Source organism: Centroberyx gerrardi, chromosome 7, assembly GCF_048128805.1.
Source record: "Centroberyx gerrardi isolate f3 chromosome 7, fCenGer3.hap1.cur.20231027, whole genome shotgun sequence".
In the NCBI taxonomy this organism is placed as follows: Eukaryota; Metazoa; Chordata; class Actinopteri; order Beryciformes; family Berycidae; genus Centroberyx; species Centroberyx gerrardi.
The window spans coordinates 13,135,509-13,155,644 of NC_136003.1; the positions used below are offsets into that span (position 1 = coordinate 13,135,509).

The following is a 20,136-nucleotide window of genomic DNA, read 5'->3' on the forward strand; positions in this document are numbered from 1 at the left end:
ATTTAGTTAGTAAGATGAATTGTTTACTATAGAATAATAGCTTCAAGAGATGTGCAATTAATGCCTTTTTAGACAGTAACGAGCCCCCCGTCCTGTGTCTTAGTTTGCAATATCATTTTTACCTAGTTTTATGCAATCTTTTATGTTCTTAATAGTCTGCCACTATATGAGTTTTCAAGTGACCTTGTTTACCTTGCACAGCACAATTGCTTCAGTGAAGCCCCAGTTTTATCGATACAAGAAAGCAGAGCGGTCAGCGTAAGAGATATTGATATTTTTCTATACGGTTTGAGAGGAAATACTTGTCCGTTCATCTCTACCACTCTGTTGTACTGTTAAGAACTACTGTCTACTTATATTGTATTTGACAGTCATCTTCCGCCCGTTCAGTGTCATTTGAAACAGTTGGAGGTTAAGGTTTCCGTCCCTGCTGCTGTAGTATCCAGCAGCAGCCTGGTTGGTGAGTCATCGTGGGCTCTGTGTCTCTTATCTGAGTAGAGAACTGTAGCCCATCACAGTTTGCCTCTGGAAAAGCTCGTATGACAGGCATCTTGACTGATGGCTCAATAAAAAACACTTTAATGATCATTTTTGTCATGTGATATTGCATTTTATTGTGACATCCTATCTCATACATCTGTATTTGACTGAATCTGTTGCTGTTATGGTATTAATCTATACCACATGGACGACTTCAAAGTCACTGATGGATGCTGACTTGGTAGTGGACATGGATTCACTGTTTTCAGCTGTTTTATAAGCTAGTTTTTCCTCTACTTTAAAGCAGTAAACCGGAGGGAGGAAGGAGGTGGAAATGGAATTTGTTTGCAGAGGCGCTCTCCAGGGTGCTGAACACATCCTTGTCACGGTAGACATGCCTGACATGATTTCATATCATAAATACTGTACACCTCCGTGTCTGCCTCTAACCGGAGCTCTTTGATATAAATATTTATCCGAGTTTGTGGTTAAAAAACAAAACTCAAGGTAATTTAAATTCTAGCTCTGGATATAAACCTCCCCAGAGTGAAGAGTCAGACAGGGGGCGGTGGTGAGGAGCGGCGGGGAGGGGAAACGAAAAACGGGACAAACGGGGGGAGACAAAGTTGTGCGACGTGTTTAAACGCGTATTTTAAGAGCGAGCTCACTCGGCTTTTGGTCAGAAAATAATATCTAACGATAGACAAGAATGAAGGAGATGGAGTATATCTGTGAAGCAGAGAGCCAGGGAGAGATGAAGATGGTTTACTCGGACAGCGCCTACGGGTCATCCGCGGTGGAGACGGACACAGAAGACGGACAGACACCCACAGCGACCCCCTTCCCCTATAATGAAGACCTAATGCATAAGGTGACTACTTTGGCATTACTTTTGATGAGCATTAGTAAACTGAAAACCATCAAAGAGAAAACAAATTGACAAAATTGACCAGAATTGCGGACTATATGTGTCAAAATGGCTGTGAAAGTACTGATTTGGCTACTATAATCAGAAAATTCAGGAAATTAGGCTATTTAATTTACAAGCAATTATACAGAAAAATGTAATGTGCAGTACCTTTTACTTTGATGGCTTTCACTTACCGTCCACTTTTGTAAAGTCAAGTAACGTTAAAGTTGTAAAGGTACATTTCACCCGCTTCAAGTGTGACCCCTTTAGATCACGTGATAGTGGCTTTGTGCATCTGCATGCATCCCAGCAGGCTTTACATCATTTTTGGGTTGTGTTTACTTTTTATTTTTCCACTGTGCACTGAGAAACACATGCCTTCTTCACAGTGAGGTATCAACTGTTGACCCCAGAGGTCAATAGGAAAATTGTCAATACCAATATAAAAGGTTTCTATCTATCTGGATAACTGTTGGTAATACAATTAATTTGAGTAATTCACTCCATCAGTCTCAATACCTTAGTAGACTATTAATCAGTAAATTGTACTCCACATTATAGCAGAGTAAATAACATCTTTATCTGTAGGCTACTCAAATGCACAAGTCCATATGACACATGTACACACACACACACACACACACACACACATATTTCACAGTTATTAGAAATATACACGTCTAAGAACACAAGGACTACAAGAAACAAACTTGGCTCCACAGACTGTATGTATGTACACAGAATGTATTCTTGTATGTATGCTTTCTGTTCCAAACCTGAACAAGAACATAAACAGCTTACTTAATGCAGATGGTTGCATCTTTTTGCAAGCTAAATTGAACAAAATGGCCCTAATTTCTTCAAATATTTTTCAGATCTCTTAGAAAATGCTGTAGTGATTAGAAGCTTTGTAAAATATTTTATGTTTGGAGCTAATCTGGCCTTCAAAGCCTACTAGACATGAAGTTACATGAACACATAACACATGACTAAATCTGTGTGATGTTTTCTATATAAAGCCTGCGCTGAAACTAGAAATTAAAACAAAACTAGTCATTTCTTTGAAAAATTCATTATGCAATATGCAAGAAACTGGCACCCAAAGTCAGATCCAAGTATGAACTTGATACACCTGGGTCACCATGGACTTCTAGCTTCCAGTGCAATCCTTTTGATTCAACAATAATTCTCACTTTGAAGAAGTCATCAGCATTTCATCCTTAAGTCAACTCTAAGTTAGGTTTGTCTGGAAGGATTAGAACAAAGACACTTGCTGTACTCTGTGCTGTCTTGAGGGGAATCCATGCAGTCCTGCTCAAATTAACAGACAAGCCTGGCCAACTGGCATTTTTCGAAGTTATTCCAAAGGAATTTGCATTTTTAATGGAAATAGCAGGAAGTATGTGGGTGTGTGGTGGGTTTTTATGGATGGAAATGGAATAAAAGATACATGAGACTAAGGGCCTGTTATTCCCCTGGAATTGCAGACAAAACATACATTTGGCAGCAAATTATTATTTTTTTTTTTCAATTATAAATTAGAATAAAAATCACCAGTTTAATGCCATGTCTAACATTTTATTAAATATCTATTAATTTAGGTATTAATTTAGTAAGATAGTGTCAGTTTCATTTGGTGACTCTTTATGTTGAATTTAACAAGTCTAATCTTATCAATGCTCTCCTTAATTCATATACTACATAGTTCATAATGCCACAATTGCATACAAAGCACTAAAAATATCTTATATTAATAGAGTGTTTACACTTGTTAGACCACAATATTCCCAGTTGATTAACAGTATATGGACAGACTGTCCTCCCAACACCAAGGGATAGTTAAATGAAGTAGGGTTGCATAGTGAATAGGGAGAGCACCCCTCAACTGGAGGACCCAGCACCCATGTTGGCATCCACCCTGCTAAAGTGTCCTTGAGCAAGACACTGAATCCCCACCAGCTCCACCGGTCATGTTTTGTAGCTGACCCTGCAGTCTGACTTGACTGTGAAGGGGCGGGCGGGGGGGTCCCAGTGGGGATCTATAAAGTCCCAGTGGGGATCTATAAAGTCCCAGTGGGGATCTATAAAGTATCACATAATTACTATCCTGTGTATTGGTAAACACTTGGTACTTAAGTAAACATGTTGCGTAATGAGCTATCTACTGGCCCACTAGGAAATCCCTCAGGAGGGATTCTCATTACTAAGTGAAGGAAATTGCCAGGCATTGGCTTCACTGGACAGTGACATGCATGAGGGACCGACTGGGGTTTCCAGGGGCTTGGTACAGTCACATGGACCTTTCCTGTCTCTCAGTAAGTATATAATTATAAGGCGTCTCTGGGGCTCGCTCCTGATTAGCTAAAACAACTCAGGGGATGAGTTGATGCATGCTATGAGAAATCTCACGTTGCCATGGAAACATAACCAGCATCTCTACCCCCTACTGCAGGGCCCTTGCGACAGGGTAAACCCCCCACCCGCTCCTTATTATACTCTTACACCAACATGCACGCACACACTTCCCATATGCCTGAGGATGAACCGCCTCCCTGCTGCCTCTCGTTTTCCCAACAAACTTAGTTATGAGACGTTTACATGCTGCCATCAACATTTGATGAAGAAGGCATGAAATAGTAATATGTTGGTTTCACACATGCCTGCATCTAAACACTGCACAACTCCCTTCACTCAGTGAGTCATCCACAGCGGTGCACCTCCAGTCTGCATCGGTTTGTGCTGTGTACCTGCGGGCCATCTTTTGACTTATATCCACTCCCACTGTTGATGAAGCTCTGTGGTAGAACTTTGCATGTTAATGACTGTTATTCAGAGATAAAAACAAACTGCATCCTGTGAAAGGTTCATTTCTATCCTGTACGGGTTGTTTGAAAAGGTCAGTGTCTGTTGGCGGAAAGGGATTCTGAAGCTTTGTCTGTATGTATAAAGGTTACTGCTAAACTCAGCACTTGAGTGCAGGCAAACCACTACATCTGCAACAAGAATCGAGCACTGATCCACTTCAAAGCCCTAGATCCTCTCCGATTCTCATCCTATGCATCTGCTGAAAATGTCAAGAACAACTTCTTCTTTTAACGGCAGGGCAAAGGCGGATACGAAGCTGTGGATGCCAGTGATTAAAGTGAACGTGCTGCGAGTTGCAAAGTGCCGCATGCTGTAGCGCTGTGCTGCTGTATGCGGGCTCTTTGAGACTGCAGATAAGAGGCAGGCAGCGGGGACGGCCTGCTGGGGGGGGGTGATAAATGTCAACAAAAGAGGCAAGCATCTGCTGCCAAGGAGCTGCAGGCCGGACGCGGCGGCCACCGACGGTGACGATAACCATGGCGACAAGGCCGATTGACGCCTACGTCCAGCGCTGCGTCTCAGATCCCCTGGTGGGATGACGCATGACCCTCGGCCATGAGAGCTGATGTTTATCACACCGGGCCTTTTTATTTGTGTGTATGTATGTGTGTGTGTGTGTGTGTGTGGCTTGATTTGTGTTTGGTGAGTATGTGTGGTGTGTGTGTGTGTGTGTGAGAGAGAGAGAAAGAGAGAGAGAGAAAGGGAGAGGGAGAGATAGAGCTTTATGTTATTGTGCAAGAGGTTTTTCAGATGAGCGGGCAAGGAGAGCTGTCGCTAATACTCCCCTTGGGGCTCGAGCACAAAGGCAGAACATGCGCCTGAGATTTGAGCAGCCGCCATCTCTGATACAGTGACACGGCATCTGCGGCTGGCTGAATCCCACAGGCCCTGATACCCCCCCCTTCCCCCAGAGGGCATGAAGCCAGCCTCCACCCATCACTTTACATTACTGACTTCTATCGGGCGGGCAGAGGCATGTGCGACGCAACAGATGAACATGTACAGTAACAGTGTTCCCACACAGTGTGGCTACCGGCCTCGGGCGAAAAGCAAAGGCAGCAATGCTGTGTGGAGCCTGGACGGATGATGCTGCATCTCTCTCTCTCTCTCTCTCTCTCCTCTCTCTCCAGACGATCCTGGTGGGAGACAGTGGGGTGGGGAAGACCTCTCTGCTGGTTCAGTACGACCAGGGCAAGTTCATCCCGGGATCCTTCTCTGCCACCGTCGGCATCGGCTTCACCGTGAGTCCAGCCTCTGTCCCACCCAAATTCGTTTCACCTACTCACCCACTTTTCATCCACTTTTTCTTGTTTCACACATACACTCTCTCTCTCTCTTTCTCTCTCTCTCTCTTCCTCCTCCCTTCCCTGATATGCTGTTGAAGTCTGACTTCATCCGTGTGATAACCAGCACATGTCACCGTGATAGGCCGTTCGCACTTTGGTTGTGACATAACAGATGAGCGGAGCAGATATCTCCTCTCTTTCTCTCCCATCGAGTGTTGAACTCCCTCAGTGAAGTGCAGCATGAATTAATGCTACAAGCACCAGCAGCCCGTGTTCTCCACTGTGGGATGTTGCCTCTTCGCGCTGCATTCATTATGATCCTTAACACTCTGCAGGGGGGTTGTTCGAAAGAGAGTACATTATTATGGTTAATGATGCCATTGCTATGATTAAATTACTGTGAAGAGAGCACCGCTAATGAATGCCATGGCAGCAGGCTGTTTGCTGCTGGATGTTTCGAAGAAAGATGCTTTAAATAAGGGTGATTTTATGCCCTGTGACACGTGGGGGGTTTTACTCTGGGTGAGAAACAGACCATGAGAGATATATGGCTCATTTATTGTACAACGCACCAACTATCATATTTTCTCTGCTGTGACAGTGACGACTTTGGCTTTGTGTCATCGCCATTAGAGCAGCATAGAGGAGGCAGAAATCTGTTTGTGTGAAAGTATAAAATTGGCTTTGCCATTTCTGATTTTTGCAGGTTTTGTGGTTCTGTATGCTTTGAGGTTCAAAGACCCCGGAAAAAATAAAAAAAATGATCAGGTAGATGAAGAAGTTACCAAAGTTATTCTGTTTAATAGGTCCACTGGATTTAAAGCTTTTTCCTCAGATCCTCAGATTAAACATTCAGTCAATCAGACCTGGGTCAAACAGTGTTTGAAGTATCATGCCAAGAATCTGCACACTGCTCACCATCAGGAAAAAAGATCCTTTTCACAGACATAGTCTATTCGTACAGACTTGCAAATACATTTTAATGTTTTTTTTGGCCTTTTCAGGTGCTAAATTGATGGGAATTGCCATAGAAGACAATACAATGACTGCCAGAAAGTTAGGAACATATATGAAAAAGTTAATTTGGTGCTTTTCTGTGATTGACAACTGATATTATCTGAATTAGTAAATCCTACTTACCTGGTTCACCATGCATCTTCAAACACACAATAACTACAACTTCTATCATAGTCAGCAGTAAACCAGTCAGCCATTCAGTCAGCTTGGTATGCTAATGAATGATTGAGGCTGTGTTTGTGTTTGCCTCTGTCAAAGCCATGGGGTGAGATGCTGCATGCAGCTGCCAGCGACATGGAAAGATGAGTTCATATATTTGAAGAAGAGATTGCATTCCAGTTATGTAACATAAATGAGCCATGACTGTGTGTCATTATTTTTATGTCAGCATTGAGAATAGTGGAGATGCTCTTTCTCAGACTGGCTTATCTCTCTTGTTTTGAACACTGGGGGGAGACAAACACTGTAGAAAAAAAAGACTTATTTTAGATTTAACAGGGACATTCACACATACTGTAAGTCTCGGTGAAACCATTTAGTCATGTATGACCTGCTAATTAAATGAAGGGATTGGGATATTTATGGAAAGAGTCTTCGGTTGATTATTTATTAATTTAGCTAAGGATGACTAGTGTGCTGAGGGTTCATTAAAGAAAGAAGTATTTGAATCACAAAGCTGGTTAAATAAACTATCAAATAAGACAAGACATGATATTTTATGGTAATATAGGATGGTATGATATAGGAACAAAATCTTGTTTTGGGTGTGTTCAGGGATGTAGAGGTCAAACACACCTTAACTTTTTTTTTTTTTTTTTTTTAGAATAGAGTTTACCCATCTTCAAGACGTAAATTCATAGCATGCATCATAGTAAGTAGTATTAAATTAATGTTAGTTAAATGAGGGTAGGGCCTTTTAAAGGGGAAAGGGCATAAATGAAAGCTTTTCTGAAAGCTTCTGTTTACATTGGTGGCTGTTGGCCTTATGATGATGACTCTGACTGCAGGTCATGGTTCACCCTTGTTTTATCACTAGGTGACATGTTGCTCTTGTAGCTGAACCTCTTGATGATCCAGCACCACCTGTGGCGAATGAGTCAGCCATCAGCGCCTGTTGCCCATGAAGACACGATTGACCTCTGTCGCTGTTATCGGAGAATGTCAGCCTGAAAGACAGACCGGTATTTCACTCGGTGGAAAGTCCGTCGGAAAATGCAATGGACCAATGTAACAGCGGCGACGTCCTTACATAGCTGACTCGGTTCATCATCTGCCTACGCCAGGATCCGCTGCTCCGCAAAACTGAGAAATGTTTCCGCCTATTTGTCATTATTATTTCCTTGACTGGTGGATGTAGATGCGTTTCCCGAGCGCTCATCCTCTTTCAAGTTTTGATCACGCTGTCACTGCCATCTTTTGACAGGCGATATTAGGGTAATTTCTTGCGAGGCGCTTGGTGATTATATTTTGGCCACGCAGTATGCGAGCTGAGGGACTTGAGGCTTGCGGTGACTGGGACTGAGTCACGGATATCACGCAGAGAGAGTGCGCTTCTTGGACAGATCTCGGAGCTCCTGTGGTTTGGTGTCAGGTTGTACTCCTTTGTCATTGCGATGTCCACAAGAAAGGCATCGTTGACGGATAAGCAGACTAAAAACGGAACATCAAAATATGTGTTGGAGAGATGCGCCTCTGTTAACGAGTATTATGATATTGCCTTCAAGGTGTGTATTGCCATCTTGTCATATGTGTGTTGATTATGGGTTTTTTTTGTAATTGTGGTGGTGTTACTGACAGCTGTAGGAAACACTGGCGGAACAGGTGTCTTTACTGTATGATTGACAGTAACAACTGGGTGTACCTGTGGCAAAAACACTGTAAAGATGAATATTGACTCTTAACAATTGGAGAATGTGCTGTGCTCAACACAATTTAAAGGCTTTTGCAATTTAAAATACCAGACAATGCAATGTAAGTAAACCCCTATCATTATTAACTGATGGGATTGGCTTTGTGTCTTAACCTACAGTTAAATGTAATGGATAATGTTCAATATTTGTGTATTTATGACAGTGCAGACACCATGCCAGTCGATGTGTTCAGTTTGTATTAAGAAGTAGCTCCTAGTCTATAAATCTTCTCTGCGTTGCATCGACCTTTACTGATATGTAAATATTTGCTGAGGGTGGACTTGTTGCTCCTTAGTAACCCTCCCATTGTGTAATTTTAAAAAGCGCCTGTATCTGTTCAGGTACACCAGTAACTGTTTTATATAGACCCCCAGTGAATGAATTAAAAGGGGAAAAAGTTTCACTATATTACTAAATGTATGCATTTACACAGTGTGATTATACAGTATAGGGAGTTGCAGTGTAAAACCACTGGGGCTGTCTATGTAGCCAGCATCTAGGAAGGCTGACATGACATGGTGCTGCAATGAATTTAAGTAAGGATTGTATAATTACACACCATACTGTAGTAATTATATTGATTAGTTTTGAAGAAGGTTGCCCTCTGTAAAATGATGAGACCAAAATTACAGAGTTGGCTGCAAACATTTGAGTCCCCCCTCCAGTATTGGCAGAATGTCAGATGTTGGTCCCAGCCCAATCAACAGTTGAACACTACAGTATGTGTAGCCTACTGTAGTGTCGTTGTATTTGCACCAACAGACTATATAATACCATTAGAACAAGGTTTTCAGATTCGGCATAGCCTGAAATAAGGAAAACCTGATGAATCAAATGTAACCGACCAAATCAGACATTGTGCAATAGCATCATCTGACTCAAAGGTCTTGATCCCAGTTGTGAAATCTTCCTCTTTATTCGTAGCAGTCATAGAATGTATTGCAAAATTTTACATGCAGCACGTCCCTAAACAAAGTTTAGGGACAAAGTTTTGGAGTTTCCTCTTCAGGCGACTGCAATTCCACATTTGTTTGGTTCTGTCCTACTCATCATGTATAGGCTGTCTCTCATGTTGTTGACCAGCTGTAACCTGTTGCCTCTCTCTGGTGGTGGATTTGCTCTAGGTGATGCTGCTGGGAGACTCGGCCGTGGGGAAGACGTGCGTCTTGGTGCGCTTTAAAGATGGGGCATTTCTGGGAGGCAACTTTATAGCCACCGTGGGAATAGACTTTAGGGTGAGAGAGATACTGTAAACTGGCCCTCCACTCACGGAATGGATCACCAAATGATTGAATTGCCCCCATTGTCTTGTTAATTCATTCTGTACCCATTAATGAATTGTCATTTGTTTTACACTGTTTTTGCTCTAATGAGGAAATTAATAATTTACATTTGAAAGACCGCCTATTGATATTTACGTAACAGTGAGGGATCCATTCACAAGAGTTACACTGGCCAATTATCACCCTTTTTTCATGCTGAACACTTAATCATTCTGTGATGGTAGCACCAAATGTACAAACCCTCTCACCAATCAGTCAAGTTCACAGACCACTTGTGCTGCTAGGCAGTGCGGACGGCTTCATAAACATCTTGGCAGATGCCTGCCCACGTCCTGCCTCCTGGAGAGATTGGCTGCATCTCTGCTCGGCCCTGGAGGAGTCACACTGCTGACAGACAAGCTCTTACCTACTCATATATACCACATGCAGACACACACACACACACACATACACACATACACACACACACACACACACACACACACAGATTCGTCACTGAATTGGGAGCAGATGTCCATATCTTTCCCTACTGGGATGAGGATGAGAGCGGACTGTTTGGAGTGGCAGCTCTGGCCGGAGCGGTCTGGATCCCCCCAAACTCCCATTTCCCTCCAGTCAGGGCAAAACACTCACACTAATGGCAAGTCAAGTAGTTGTGGTTTGAGGAGGAAATTGTGTTGCATTAGGCAGAGTGATATATCGTCTCCTTCTGATGGTGGTGTGGGCAGGGAGCATAAGGGCCGATTCACATGCAGCGCTCTAAAACGCTTGGAAAACGCGAGGCGCGCTGGGTGGACAGTGAACACAGAAAGTTTATCAAGTGCGCTTGGACCATAGAGATATAACATATCTCTGTGTGTTACATCTCTATGGCTTGGACGGTTGCGCTACGGGTGCGCCTGGCGTTGCCAAGCAACCAAAGACAACAACTTCACACGTTTGTTAGTAGTTATCTGAAATAATGGATTAACATCGCAGTAAAACTGTCGTAGTAGCTTCACTTCTTGATCTACATGTGGAGCAGAAAGATCTCGCCATGAATACATCCCTCTCTCTTTCGCTTTCAGGCTATGTGACATGCGGTGCGCTTGCGGCGTTCCAAAAGGTTGAGATGTTTTTATCTCAGTGCGCCATGGTCGCGGTCGAAAACGCGTGCGCGTCGCGACCGCATCGGCCTCGCTTTTGCGCGCGTCTGCCGCGCGCCACCATTGAAATGAATGGATTTGAGCGCGCAAAAGATGCGGCATGTGAACCGGCCCTAATGGATGGCTGACAGATGGGGCTGTATGGAGGCAGTTTATCCAGCAGAATGAACATTTTATTAACCCCCAAGTAAAAGCAACAGGTACTGTGGCCAGTAGCCATTCATGAGATGCATTAAAGGGATAGCGACATGGTTTTGTTATTGAGACTATCAAACAAAAAAAGGGGAATAATGTCTACTAGCATAAGGAGCTGCTCTGTGTAAAGAACACTGCCCACTCCCTTGTTTTCATGCTTGTATTGTTAAAAGGACAAAAGCAGCTTAGAGGAGACAGTTCAGTCAATATGAGCCTCACTGAGTCTTTTGCTGAGGTTGTCCGTAGCCTCTGCTCTGTGTATGGATAGGCAGGCAGGCTGCTGTGGCAGCTTGTAACATGGCCGGTCTATTTTCGGCATGTTTCCTTGTAGCAGTTACTCAGCATGCAGGCTCCTCTCACGTCATAATTGGGAGGGGGGGGAATGGAAACCCATAGCAACTAATGCAGGGGTTGAACCATGTCCATTCTGCCGAGGCAGAGGACTCAGCAGGTGGCAATTCTAGTTGGGAGTGATAGCTTTGCGCACACTTGAGATTGTTTGCTGTCGTGTCGCGCTCGCTGCATTTCTGTGCGTGCATGTGCTTCCTGAATGCTTTTGCGCATTCACAGGAAAGGCAAGATCTGTCTGTGATGACCTGTCACTGATAGAGAAGTTATGAAGTGATCCAGGAAGCGATGCAGAACAGTTGCAAACCGCACTTCCGTCAGCCTGCGTCTCAGCCTCTCTCTGATCTTGTTTTGCTGTGCAAGGTTTCCACACAATTCTCTCTTCAATAAAAAGTAAAAAAAAAAAAAAAAAAAAAACATGTTCATGCTAACGAGAGCGGGTTTGTTGCTGTAGCTGGATCACAGTGACAGACAGACACCCAATAAACCCTTGAGATGTGGTTTGCCCTGACTTGAAAGAAACAGTGTGAAAGAAAGAGAGAGTGAGAGAGACAGTGCTTTTGTTTGCCATTGTTTGTGGATGAGCATGCATGATGAAATGCTGTATTATAGCCTTTATTCCAACCTCACTCCTTCCATTTTTTACTGACTTGAAGAGCATTTTTATCAGCATTTTTTCCCTTTCACCACATTCATCATTGAAAACATTCAGTCTTTCAGCTGGGGTGCCTTAAACTATTTTAGGCCAATCATTGCCTTACAGGAAATCATAGGGCGCCCCTGACAACTACAGGAAATTAACGGGGGAGTAAGTTGTTATGCTGCCAGTCCTCTTTCTCACTATTGTGTAATTAAGTCTAATCCCAAGACCTTGTTGTTGTGTGGGTGTTGCAAATTGCTTTCTCTGCCAGCATTCAAAGCCACTCTTATTTGTCATGTTTCCTTTGCCACATGCTGTGTCTATGGGCTTTTTAGTCTGCTGTGGTGTTCATCATTCAGTTTCTGCGTAGCTTTCACAGCACTCCAATCTTTAAGGCATATGGTAAATTGTCTGTCTCTCTCTCTCTCTTTCTGTGCACCACCGCAGTTAGGTTGACTCTTCCTCTCTTTTCCTCAGAATAAGGTGGTGACTGTGGACAACTTGAAAGTCAAACTTCAGGTGAGAGCTTGGACCTTTACTCCAGATCTGTGCAAAATAGTATTATTGTATTATAGTATAATTTTTACCTTTTATTTTAACGCTCCAAATGGGTGGTGGATTTTCAGATAGTCTCATCTTTCTGGCAGTCATTATCCTATGCAGCTAACTCGACTCATCTGCTAGTCAAAGGAGAATCAAACAATAGACTCTAAATAGTAATTTACAAATATGAATTGACCCAGTTGTGCGTTACACTCACATGACTGCCATGTTGTGATAGTATTACAGGGTTGTTTGCACTGCTTATCTAGAGCACACACATGTCTACCATCATAACCTGTTCATTCAACACTATGCGTGGGAGGTGCCAAAATTAGATTCCTCTGCTAGCTCTAGTAAATCCACAGCTTCTCTTGCAAAGGCCCCAATCATGAAATAGTCCTATGCTTAATTCTAAAATAGTCTCTCTCTCTCACCATGACTCAATAATAGTATGTTTCCGTTTTAATCATTGACTGTTTAGGATTTGCTGAAAGGATTGTTTAGGATTTGCATTTTTCCCATGTGAGCCACTGTGTAATTATGTGGTTTGTTACGCAGATCTGGGATACTGCCGGCCAAGAGAGATTCCGCAGCGTAACGCACGCCTACTACAGAGATGCCCAGGGTAACCTCTGCTTTTTATAACACACTTCCTGGTGCTGTGTGTGTGGGGGGGGGGGCGTAGGTGAGGGAACAATCTGGCTGCTGTGTACTTTTATTAGTATGCATAGAAAGCATGTGTAGGCGGGGCGTGTATCTGTGTATCTGTGTGTGTGTGTGTGTGTGTGTGTTACATAATGGAATGAGCAGATAGCAATAAAGGTGCGACTGAACTGCTCCTGTTTCCTCTCCAGCATTACTCCTGCTCTATGACATCACCAGCAAGCCGTCTTTCGACAATATCAGGGTAAGGCCGTCTCAAATTACTTTCTCTCTTTCCGTCTCTCTCTCTCCCTCTCTCTCTCTGTGCTTCCTCCTCATTTTCACTTCCCGCTCCTAAACCCACTCAAGCCGAACGGTTCACTCCGGCTATTTACATGCAAAGTACTATATGAGCTTCCAACGTTTCCTGATGGTCCCCTTTGGAAATGACATGATGTTATCGTTTACTACTGTTGCAGCTCCCGGTTTCAGTAATGAAAAGCAATATAAAGGTTTAGGGGTAAGAATGAGTGATTGATTGGAGGGTGGTAATAATACCAGCGGAAGAGTGCAGGGAAAACGGTATCTGGAGTTGAAGAGTGGCTGTCTTTAAGTGGTGGTATTTGTTTTGTTTACAGACTAATCTGTCTCTATTGTACCGAATTCTCTCTCCCTCTCTCTCTCTTTGTCCTTCTCTCTTGCTCTCTCTCATTCTCTGTCTCTCTCTCTCTCTCTCCCCACCTCTCTCCTCCTCTCGCTCGCCTGTATCTGTCCGTCTTTTTTACTTTGAAGGCTTGGCTGACTGAAATACATGAGTATGCCCAGAAGGATGTGGTCATCATGTTGCTCGGCAACAAGGTGAGCAAAGCTTCCTTTTAGCGTTATAAAAAGATCAGAACGATAAATGGTCCCTCACCACAATTTTAACACACTCTTATCGCACTCAGACAGATGCATGCATGCTTAAAGGCTAGCAAAGGCGTATTATACTGTACACACATGAATGCAAAGCGCTCACTTGCTGCTTTTAACAAAATCACCCATTGAAACCCATTTCCAGAATCAGTGCTTGTGAGATAGTGTGTAACTCCACATCAACACAATCTATTTTAACTCTAACCATTACTCCATATCATGTGATGATCGTGGTTGGGAAGGGTATATTCAAAACAAATTACTGATTGCAGTCTTTAAATTTCCATGACATGTAATCCTTTTCAGCACAACCCTGGTGGTGATGGAAAAAAAAATCAAACTTTCATGTCTCATTGCCAACAGCAGTCATTGTTAATATGTCTGAAAGCTCCCTCTGGTGGCTCGGGGAGGACTCACCCTCTCCCGGGGTCGTACATGTCACCCAGCAGCAGCGCTGATCATTTGTTGTGAGAGCAGGGAGAAATAGGACAGGGCGCATTAGTCTCTGGGAGCGGCGCTCTTCTGCTGGAGGTGGAGATTCTGACATCCCATCAGTCTGAGGCAGCCTGGCAACGGCAGCTAGCGGCGGGGCTGGCAGATAGAGGACATGTGGGCTGACGTGATGGTGCATTACTGTAGCTAATGGCGTGGTGAATCTGTGACCCTTCACCTCCGCCGTGACTGTTTCTCTTCCCATTTGCGCTCACAGTCAGACATGGCTGCAGAGAGGGTCATCAAGAGGGAGGACGGAGAGAAGCTGGCTAAGGTAGGAGGACGGCTGTCAAGCCACAAACCGCCCTGTAATATGCTGTGTGACGGCTCCATGCGGCCACATCCTCAATATATCCCCCACTTCCAGCCGCTCTTCTAATGTTTTCCCATCTTAGGAATATGGAGTTCCGTTTATGGAGACCAGCGCCAAGACAGGAGTCAATGTGGAGCTGGCCTTTCTCGCTATCGCAAAGTAAGTCTTATGAGGTGGATAATCAGATGCTAACAGATGCTTTTTTTCATACTTTGTTGTGTCATCATTTTTATATTACAAAGTTAATTTACAATATTCCAGAAGCAATAATTATACTCCACATTTAATACATTCATGTCTTTTTTTTGTCTTTTTTTTGTATATTTATTCATTTCCCCCCCAAGTTATCTGGCTTGTAATTACTCAAATTTTTGCTCCATATTCATCATCACAAAAAAAAATCAAAATTAGAAAATTGGAATTAGTCTGTGCCTGTCTAGGCAAATTTTGGGACGATTACTGCACGATTACTCATGAGTGGCAAGGACTCAGTCTCAAGCCTCTTGATCTAGCTGCACATCCATCAGGCTCTCTGTTATTTCATGTTTGATTTTCAGACTTTGAATCTGGACAAATCTGCATGTGTTCTTGTAGTGTGAAGTGTTCAGCGGCAGATTCCAAGAGGAGAAACCTTTCTACATGGCAATCAGAGTTGCATTCAAAGAAAAATATTTAAATCATCATGGAGAATGGATTTCATGGTGATAATACCACGCACTGAATGAATGAATTTTAAGAATGTTTAATTTACCACATGTCACAAGTGGCCCATCCCACATGAAACATTCTCTTGTGAATGTAGATATTAGTTACAGATGCTCAACAGGAGAAGAAATCCTGACTGACAGGAGTGGTATTTCCAAACATGTATGACCAGTCAGTCACATCTCCTCATAATCATCATTTACAGTTTTGTTCATGCTGCACCACCTACCCAAATGAGAGAAACAACTGAGAAAAAAGAAACTAAAAAGAAAAAGAAAGGGGGGCAAATATACAAACATGGGGAAAATACATAGAATTCCTCATTTGTCCTTTTCTCATTTCCAGTGCCATCTCTAAGTTATCCCAAATACAAATATGCTATGCTCCAAAAACCACCTCACCTTTTAAAGAATCCTCTAGAGCTAGAAAATCAATTTCCCCACAAATCCTGCTAAAAGAGCTTTACTCTGCTTATAATAGAAAGGCCAGTACAGACCCAAAAGAAAGTCATTTTCAATTTAGTGTGGGTCACACGTGTGACAGGTCCATCTTCTTTTGTAATGACCATCCAGGTTCAACATGAGGGGCTAGTGTTACCGTTCTCCACTGGACACACAGACAACATTTTGGTGTAGACTAGCTAACTGAGTTCACACTGAGTTTTATCCACTAGCTTATATGGTTTATATACTTTGCTTTGGCTTGCCAGTGTGCCTGTGTGAGCACAATGGTAGAGGTGGCATGCTCACAAGCCTATCTCTGATTACTGCAACTAATGTGGGCTAATGGTTATTAGCTAATTTGTTGTTTGTTTTGTTTTGGATGACTCATAATGGGATTGTGCGTGTTTTGAGGCTGTGTCGGGGTTCCCCATGGGTCTCCAACTCCATCTTGGACTCGTTTCCTGGCTGCATACATTTCTCACTGAATGGCATGAAATATGAAAAGGATTATTGTTTAGTGTAAAAACAACTTATGTTTTCACAGCCTGTTCCCAGTGCTTTAAATGAAAATAAAATGATCTCGGTGATTTGCTATCTTCCTGTGATGAGTATTTTAAGTGCAAGTTAGATTAAATGATTCATGCCATAGGCATTTTGATTAAATCTCAGTACAGAGGGTTGTTTCTCTCTCTCTCTCTCTCTCTCTCTCTCTCTCTCTCTCTCTCTCTCTCTCTAGCTCTCTCCCTCTCTTCCTTTCTCATTTTCTTGATATGCTCACCCTGTCTGTGCTCCATCCCACGCATCCACCCCCTCTGCATCTAACTCCCGTCTCTCTCCTCTCCACCAGGGAGCTGAAGCACAGAGCGGCGCAGCAGCCCAACGAGCCCAAGTTCCAGATACACGACTACATTGAGTCTCAGAAGCACAAGTCTGGCTGCTGTGGCCTCATGTAGCCGATCCTGACCACCGCTCCAACCAGGCAGAGAGAGAGAGAGAGACACACACACACACACAAACACACACACACACACACAAACACACTCGCACACACAGAGAAAGAGAGAGAGAGAGGGAGAGGGAGGTAAAAATGTCTGGTCCTTTAAGCCAATCCCAGCCCCAAACCTGAGGAGGGGACATCCTCCTCTCTTGTGAGCTTTTAGCTGAATGAGAGTGAATCTGGAACGGAGGCCATCCCTTATCTGAAATGTGAATTGAAATCTATTATGTCATGCGTAGAAATATGTGTGGTCTTTGTGGTGACAGTTGTATCAAACTACAAGTCAGGAGTTACAATCTGAAATGCTATATCCATCTGCAGGGACAAAAACCAACAAGATTTAACATTCAAGACTTGATAAATGGCAGTTTTATATGAATAATCAATATGACTGTTTATGTGGATATAGCATTTTGCCATGGAGCTCTTAGTTTGTTTTTCATCCCAATTTTACCAGGCTGTGAACTGATCCCTGTTGGCCTTACAGTCTTCATCATTATTCTTTGAGAATTTCGTTTGAGAACATCCAAGTGGACTTCGGTCTCACAGTCAGGTTGTAGCTAAAATAATCCCATCTGTTTCCATATGTACTGGTGTTAGATAGAATAAAACCGACATTTTGAGGGCGGTCGCCCCGTGTGTGTCTCTCTGTACATTCTATTCAGGGCCAATGACACTTTCATTCAAAGTACTGTATATGTAAATGTGCTGGAGGATCATTCCACTGTCGCATCGGCATATCCATCCCACCAGGCTAGATTCTGGATGTCAACGATAAAAATGACTTTGTATTCAAGCCCCGAATTATTTTTCAGAATTTGTGGTTTCTTTCTGGGATCTTGCTCAGAGATTCCTCAGCATGCATCTTGCTTTTTATCATGTGCCATTCACACACACACACACACACACACACACACGGCAACAAGACAGCGCTCCCTAACATTGTTGTGTCTCCTTTAATGATGGATGTTGTTGTCTATACTGTACAGGAGCTGTATTTGTTCATGGACCGCATCGTGTAACATGTTTCTTTGTACGATGTTCATTATGAATGTTTGCTTGTCGAACTTGCTTGATGTCACATTTGTCCCTCTTCTGAGGCGTCACAGTGATCACAAAGTGCCATGAAGAAGTGCTTTGTTATCGTATTATATAAAAAAGTATATTTTGTAATGTACACGGTGTTGTTTTATTGAAGTATGTCTCGTCTGTCTGTCTTTGTGTGTCTTGGGGTTTTCAAGGAGGGGGGGGCGGAGCAGCCAGGGTGTGTCAGGATGTGCTGAGATTAATAAGCCACTGTGTGGCAGCACCTTGCTTACTCTCTACCATGTGGCCCTAGAGTAAAGCATAAGGTTTTCTCAATTGGACAGTTTGGAGTAGACTCAGCATACACATTAATATTTGTAACAGCATGTTTTAATGTATCTCATACCGTAATATACAGCTTTTGATAGGATCCTCAATATCTGTATCTTGCTGTTAATTGTTTTGTTATTACTGTGGTTGCTGACAGACAGGAATGACAGACACAGTGAGGCTGTCTTGACACGTTGGGTGAAGGTAGATTGGTCGGCATTATACATGCAGCACATTCATGATTCACTGTCTTTGGCTGTGCACCTGGAATGTAGTTTGCCTCCACTCCCACCCGCATCGATGAGTCATAACGCAGAAGCAAGCAAAGTAACCTATGCGTTCTTTATTCATTATAGTAAAAAAAAAAACATAATTCATTTGGATCATGTCCCATCAATAGCAGAAGTCACTGTTGTGTGTAATGCAGCTGTACATATTGATCAGTATTCATCCTCTGGTGGCATTAAATTACCCAGTTGGGGATTGTTGAGAGATCCGCCTCTTATCTGACACCTGCTGGGCCGAGTCTGAGAGTCTGGCAGTATTCCCAGCTGAAAACGTCGAACCCTCCCTGAAGTTTTAGGTCAGGCAGGTAGCTGCCAAGTTTCATTGTTACACTAGATGTCACTCATATTTATCTAGGACAAGGGAGACCCCTGGGTTAACTGCTTCCAAAGGATTGAAGGGATTAAAACTGAAACTGATATATTGTTGTTGGTAAATAAGCAGTTAGCCAGAAGCTCATCTGTAGCTGGCACTGCAAGGCAGCTCTGGGTCCCCTGGCTTCCCAATTCTAGCACAGGGATCATTCAAATTACATCTCATTTGAAGTTTGGCATATCAGAGGGGCCATGAGAGAAAGTCTTGTTTTGATTTTCAAAATACAAAACAACAAAAATACATCCTTCAAATTTAAGATTAAGATTATTTGAATTTACGAAACTAATGATGAACTAATGATGGAGGGTAACACTTAATTTGGATAGTGTCCAATGTTGATACTCAACTATCAGGGGATACTTATTTGGTGCGTCTCTACAGACTGAGTAACCCTAACCCTGACCCTATTTCTAACATTAACACCAGCCCTAACATTAACCCTAGCCCACATATTGAATAGACTACTTTTCACACAATTATGAGTATCACTTGAAACTCTGTAGACTTTTTAGTGACACATTATATAGTCACTTGATAGGTAGTTGGACTATCCAAATTAAGTGCGACCAGCTGTGCTTTATAAACTCCACCTTGACAGCAAGTGTCACTAAATCCATCACATTACTGCCAGAAACTCATCTTTACATCCTGGCATTGCCATGCACTGGTTGCCACAAGCTCCTCGGATGCAGATTGTGCACCACAGGAAAAAAAGATAATGACTTGTTTTAATATAATGATACTATTAAAATGCCAGAAAGTGAGATATGGCACTATAAACTCACTACTGAGTACCACAGACACACTGTAAAAGTCCCATTAGGACTTACAGTATTAATATTAAAGGGATACTGTAGTAATTTCTCTTTAGGGTTGCCTAATAGTTCACCTTTGTACAAATAATTAATGTACAACAGGATTGCTTAAGTGCCACGGGTAATGTGTGTGGGGTGGGGGTGGGGGGGGGGGGGGGGGGTTCAGCTCTCATTAT

General features: G+C 42.9%; 1 protein-coding gene across 2 annotated transcripts; it reads left to right on the top strand.

Annotated features, from left to right (window-relative positions):
* Positions 1–7,612: 7,612 nt before the first annotated feature.
* LOC139921624 (ras-related protein Rab-37) lies at positions 7,613–18,306 on the top strand. Of its 2 annotated transcripts, XM_071911910.2 has the most exons (9): positions 7,615–8,282; positions 9,593–9,703; positions 12,557–12,598; positions 13,181–13,247; positions 13,477–13,529; positions 14,057–14,122; positions 14,889–14,945; positions 15,067–15,143; positions 16,980–18,306. In XM_071911910.2, exons 1-9 carry the CDS (start codon positions 8,172–8,174, stop codon positions 17,083–17,085), a joined length of 690 nt encoding a protein of 229 aa, XP_071768011.1. In that variant the 5' UTR covers positions 7,615–8,171; the 3' UTR covers positions 17,086–18,306. The 2 variants fall into 2 exon arrangements, with proteins under 2 accessions (XP_071768012.1, XP_071768011.1); XM_071911911.2 differs by lacking the exon at positions 9,593–9,703 and having other exon boundaries at positions 7,613–8,282.
* The last annotated feature ends 1,830 nt before the right edge of the window (positions 18,307–20,136 follow it).

Bases quoted from the DNA above. Each gene is read 5' to 3' on its own strand.
- LOC139921624 (XM_071911910.2), top strand. From the start codon at position 8,172: ATGTCCACAAGAAAGGCATCGTTGACGGATAAGCAGACTAAAAACGGA. The intron at 12,599-13,180 runs GTGAGAGCTTGG...TTTGTTACGCAG, and splicing joins ACTTGAAAGTCAAACTTCAG to ATCTGGGATACTGCCGGCCA. The intron at 13,248-13,476 runs GTAACCTCTGCT...TTTCCTCTCCAG, and splicing joins CTACTACAGAGATGCCCAGG to CATTACTCCTGCTCTATGAC.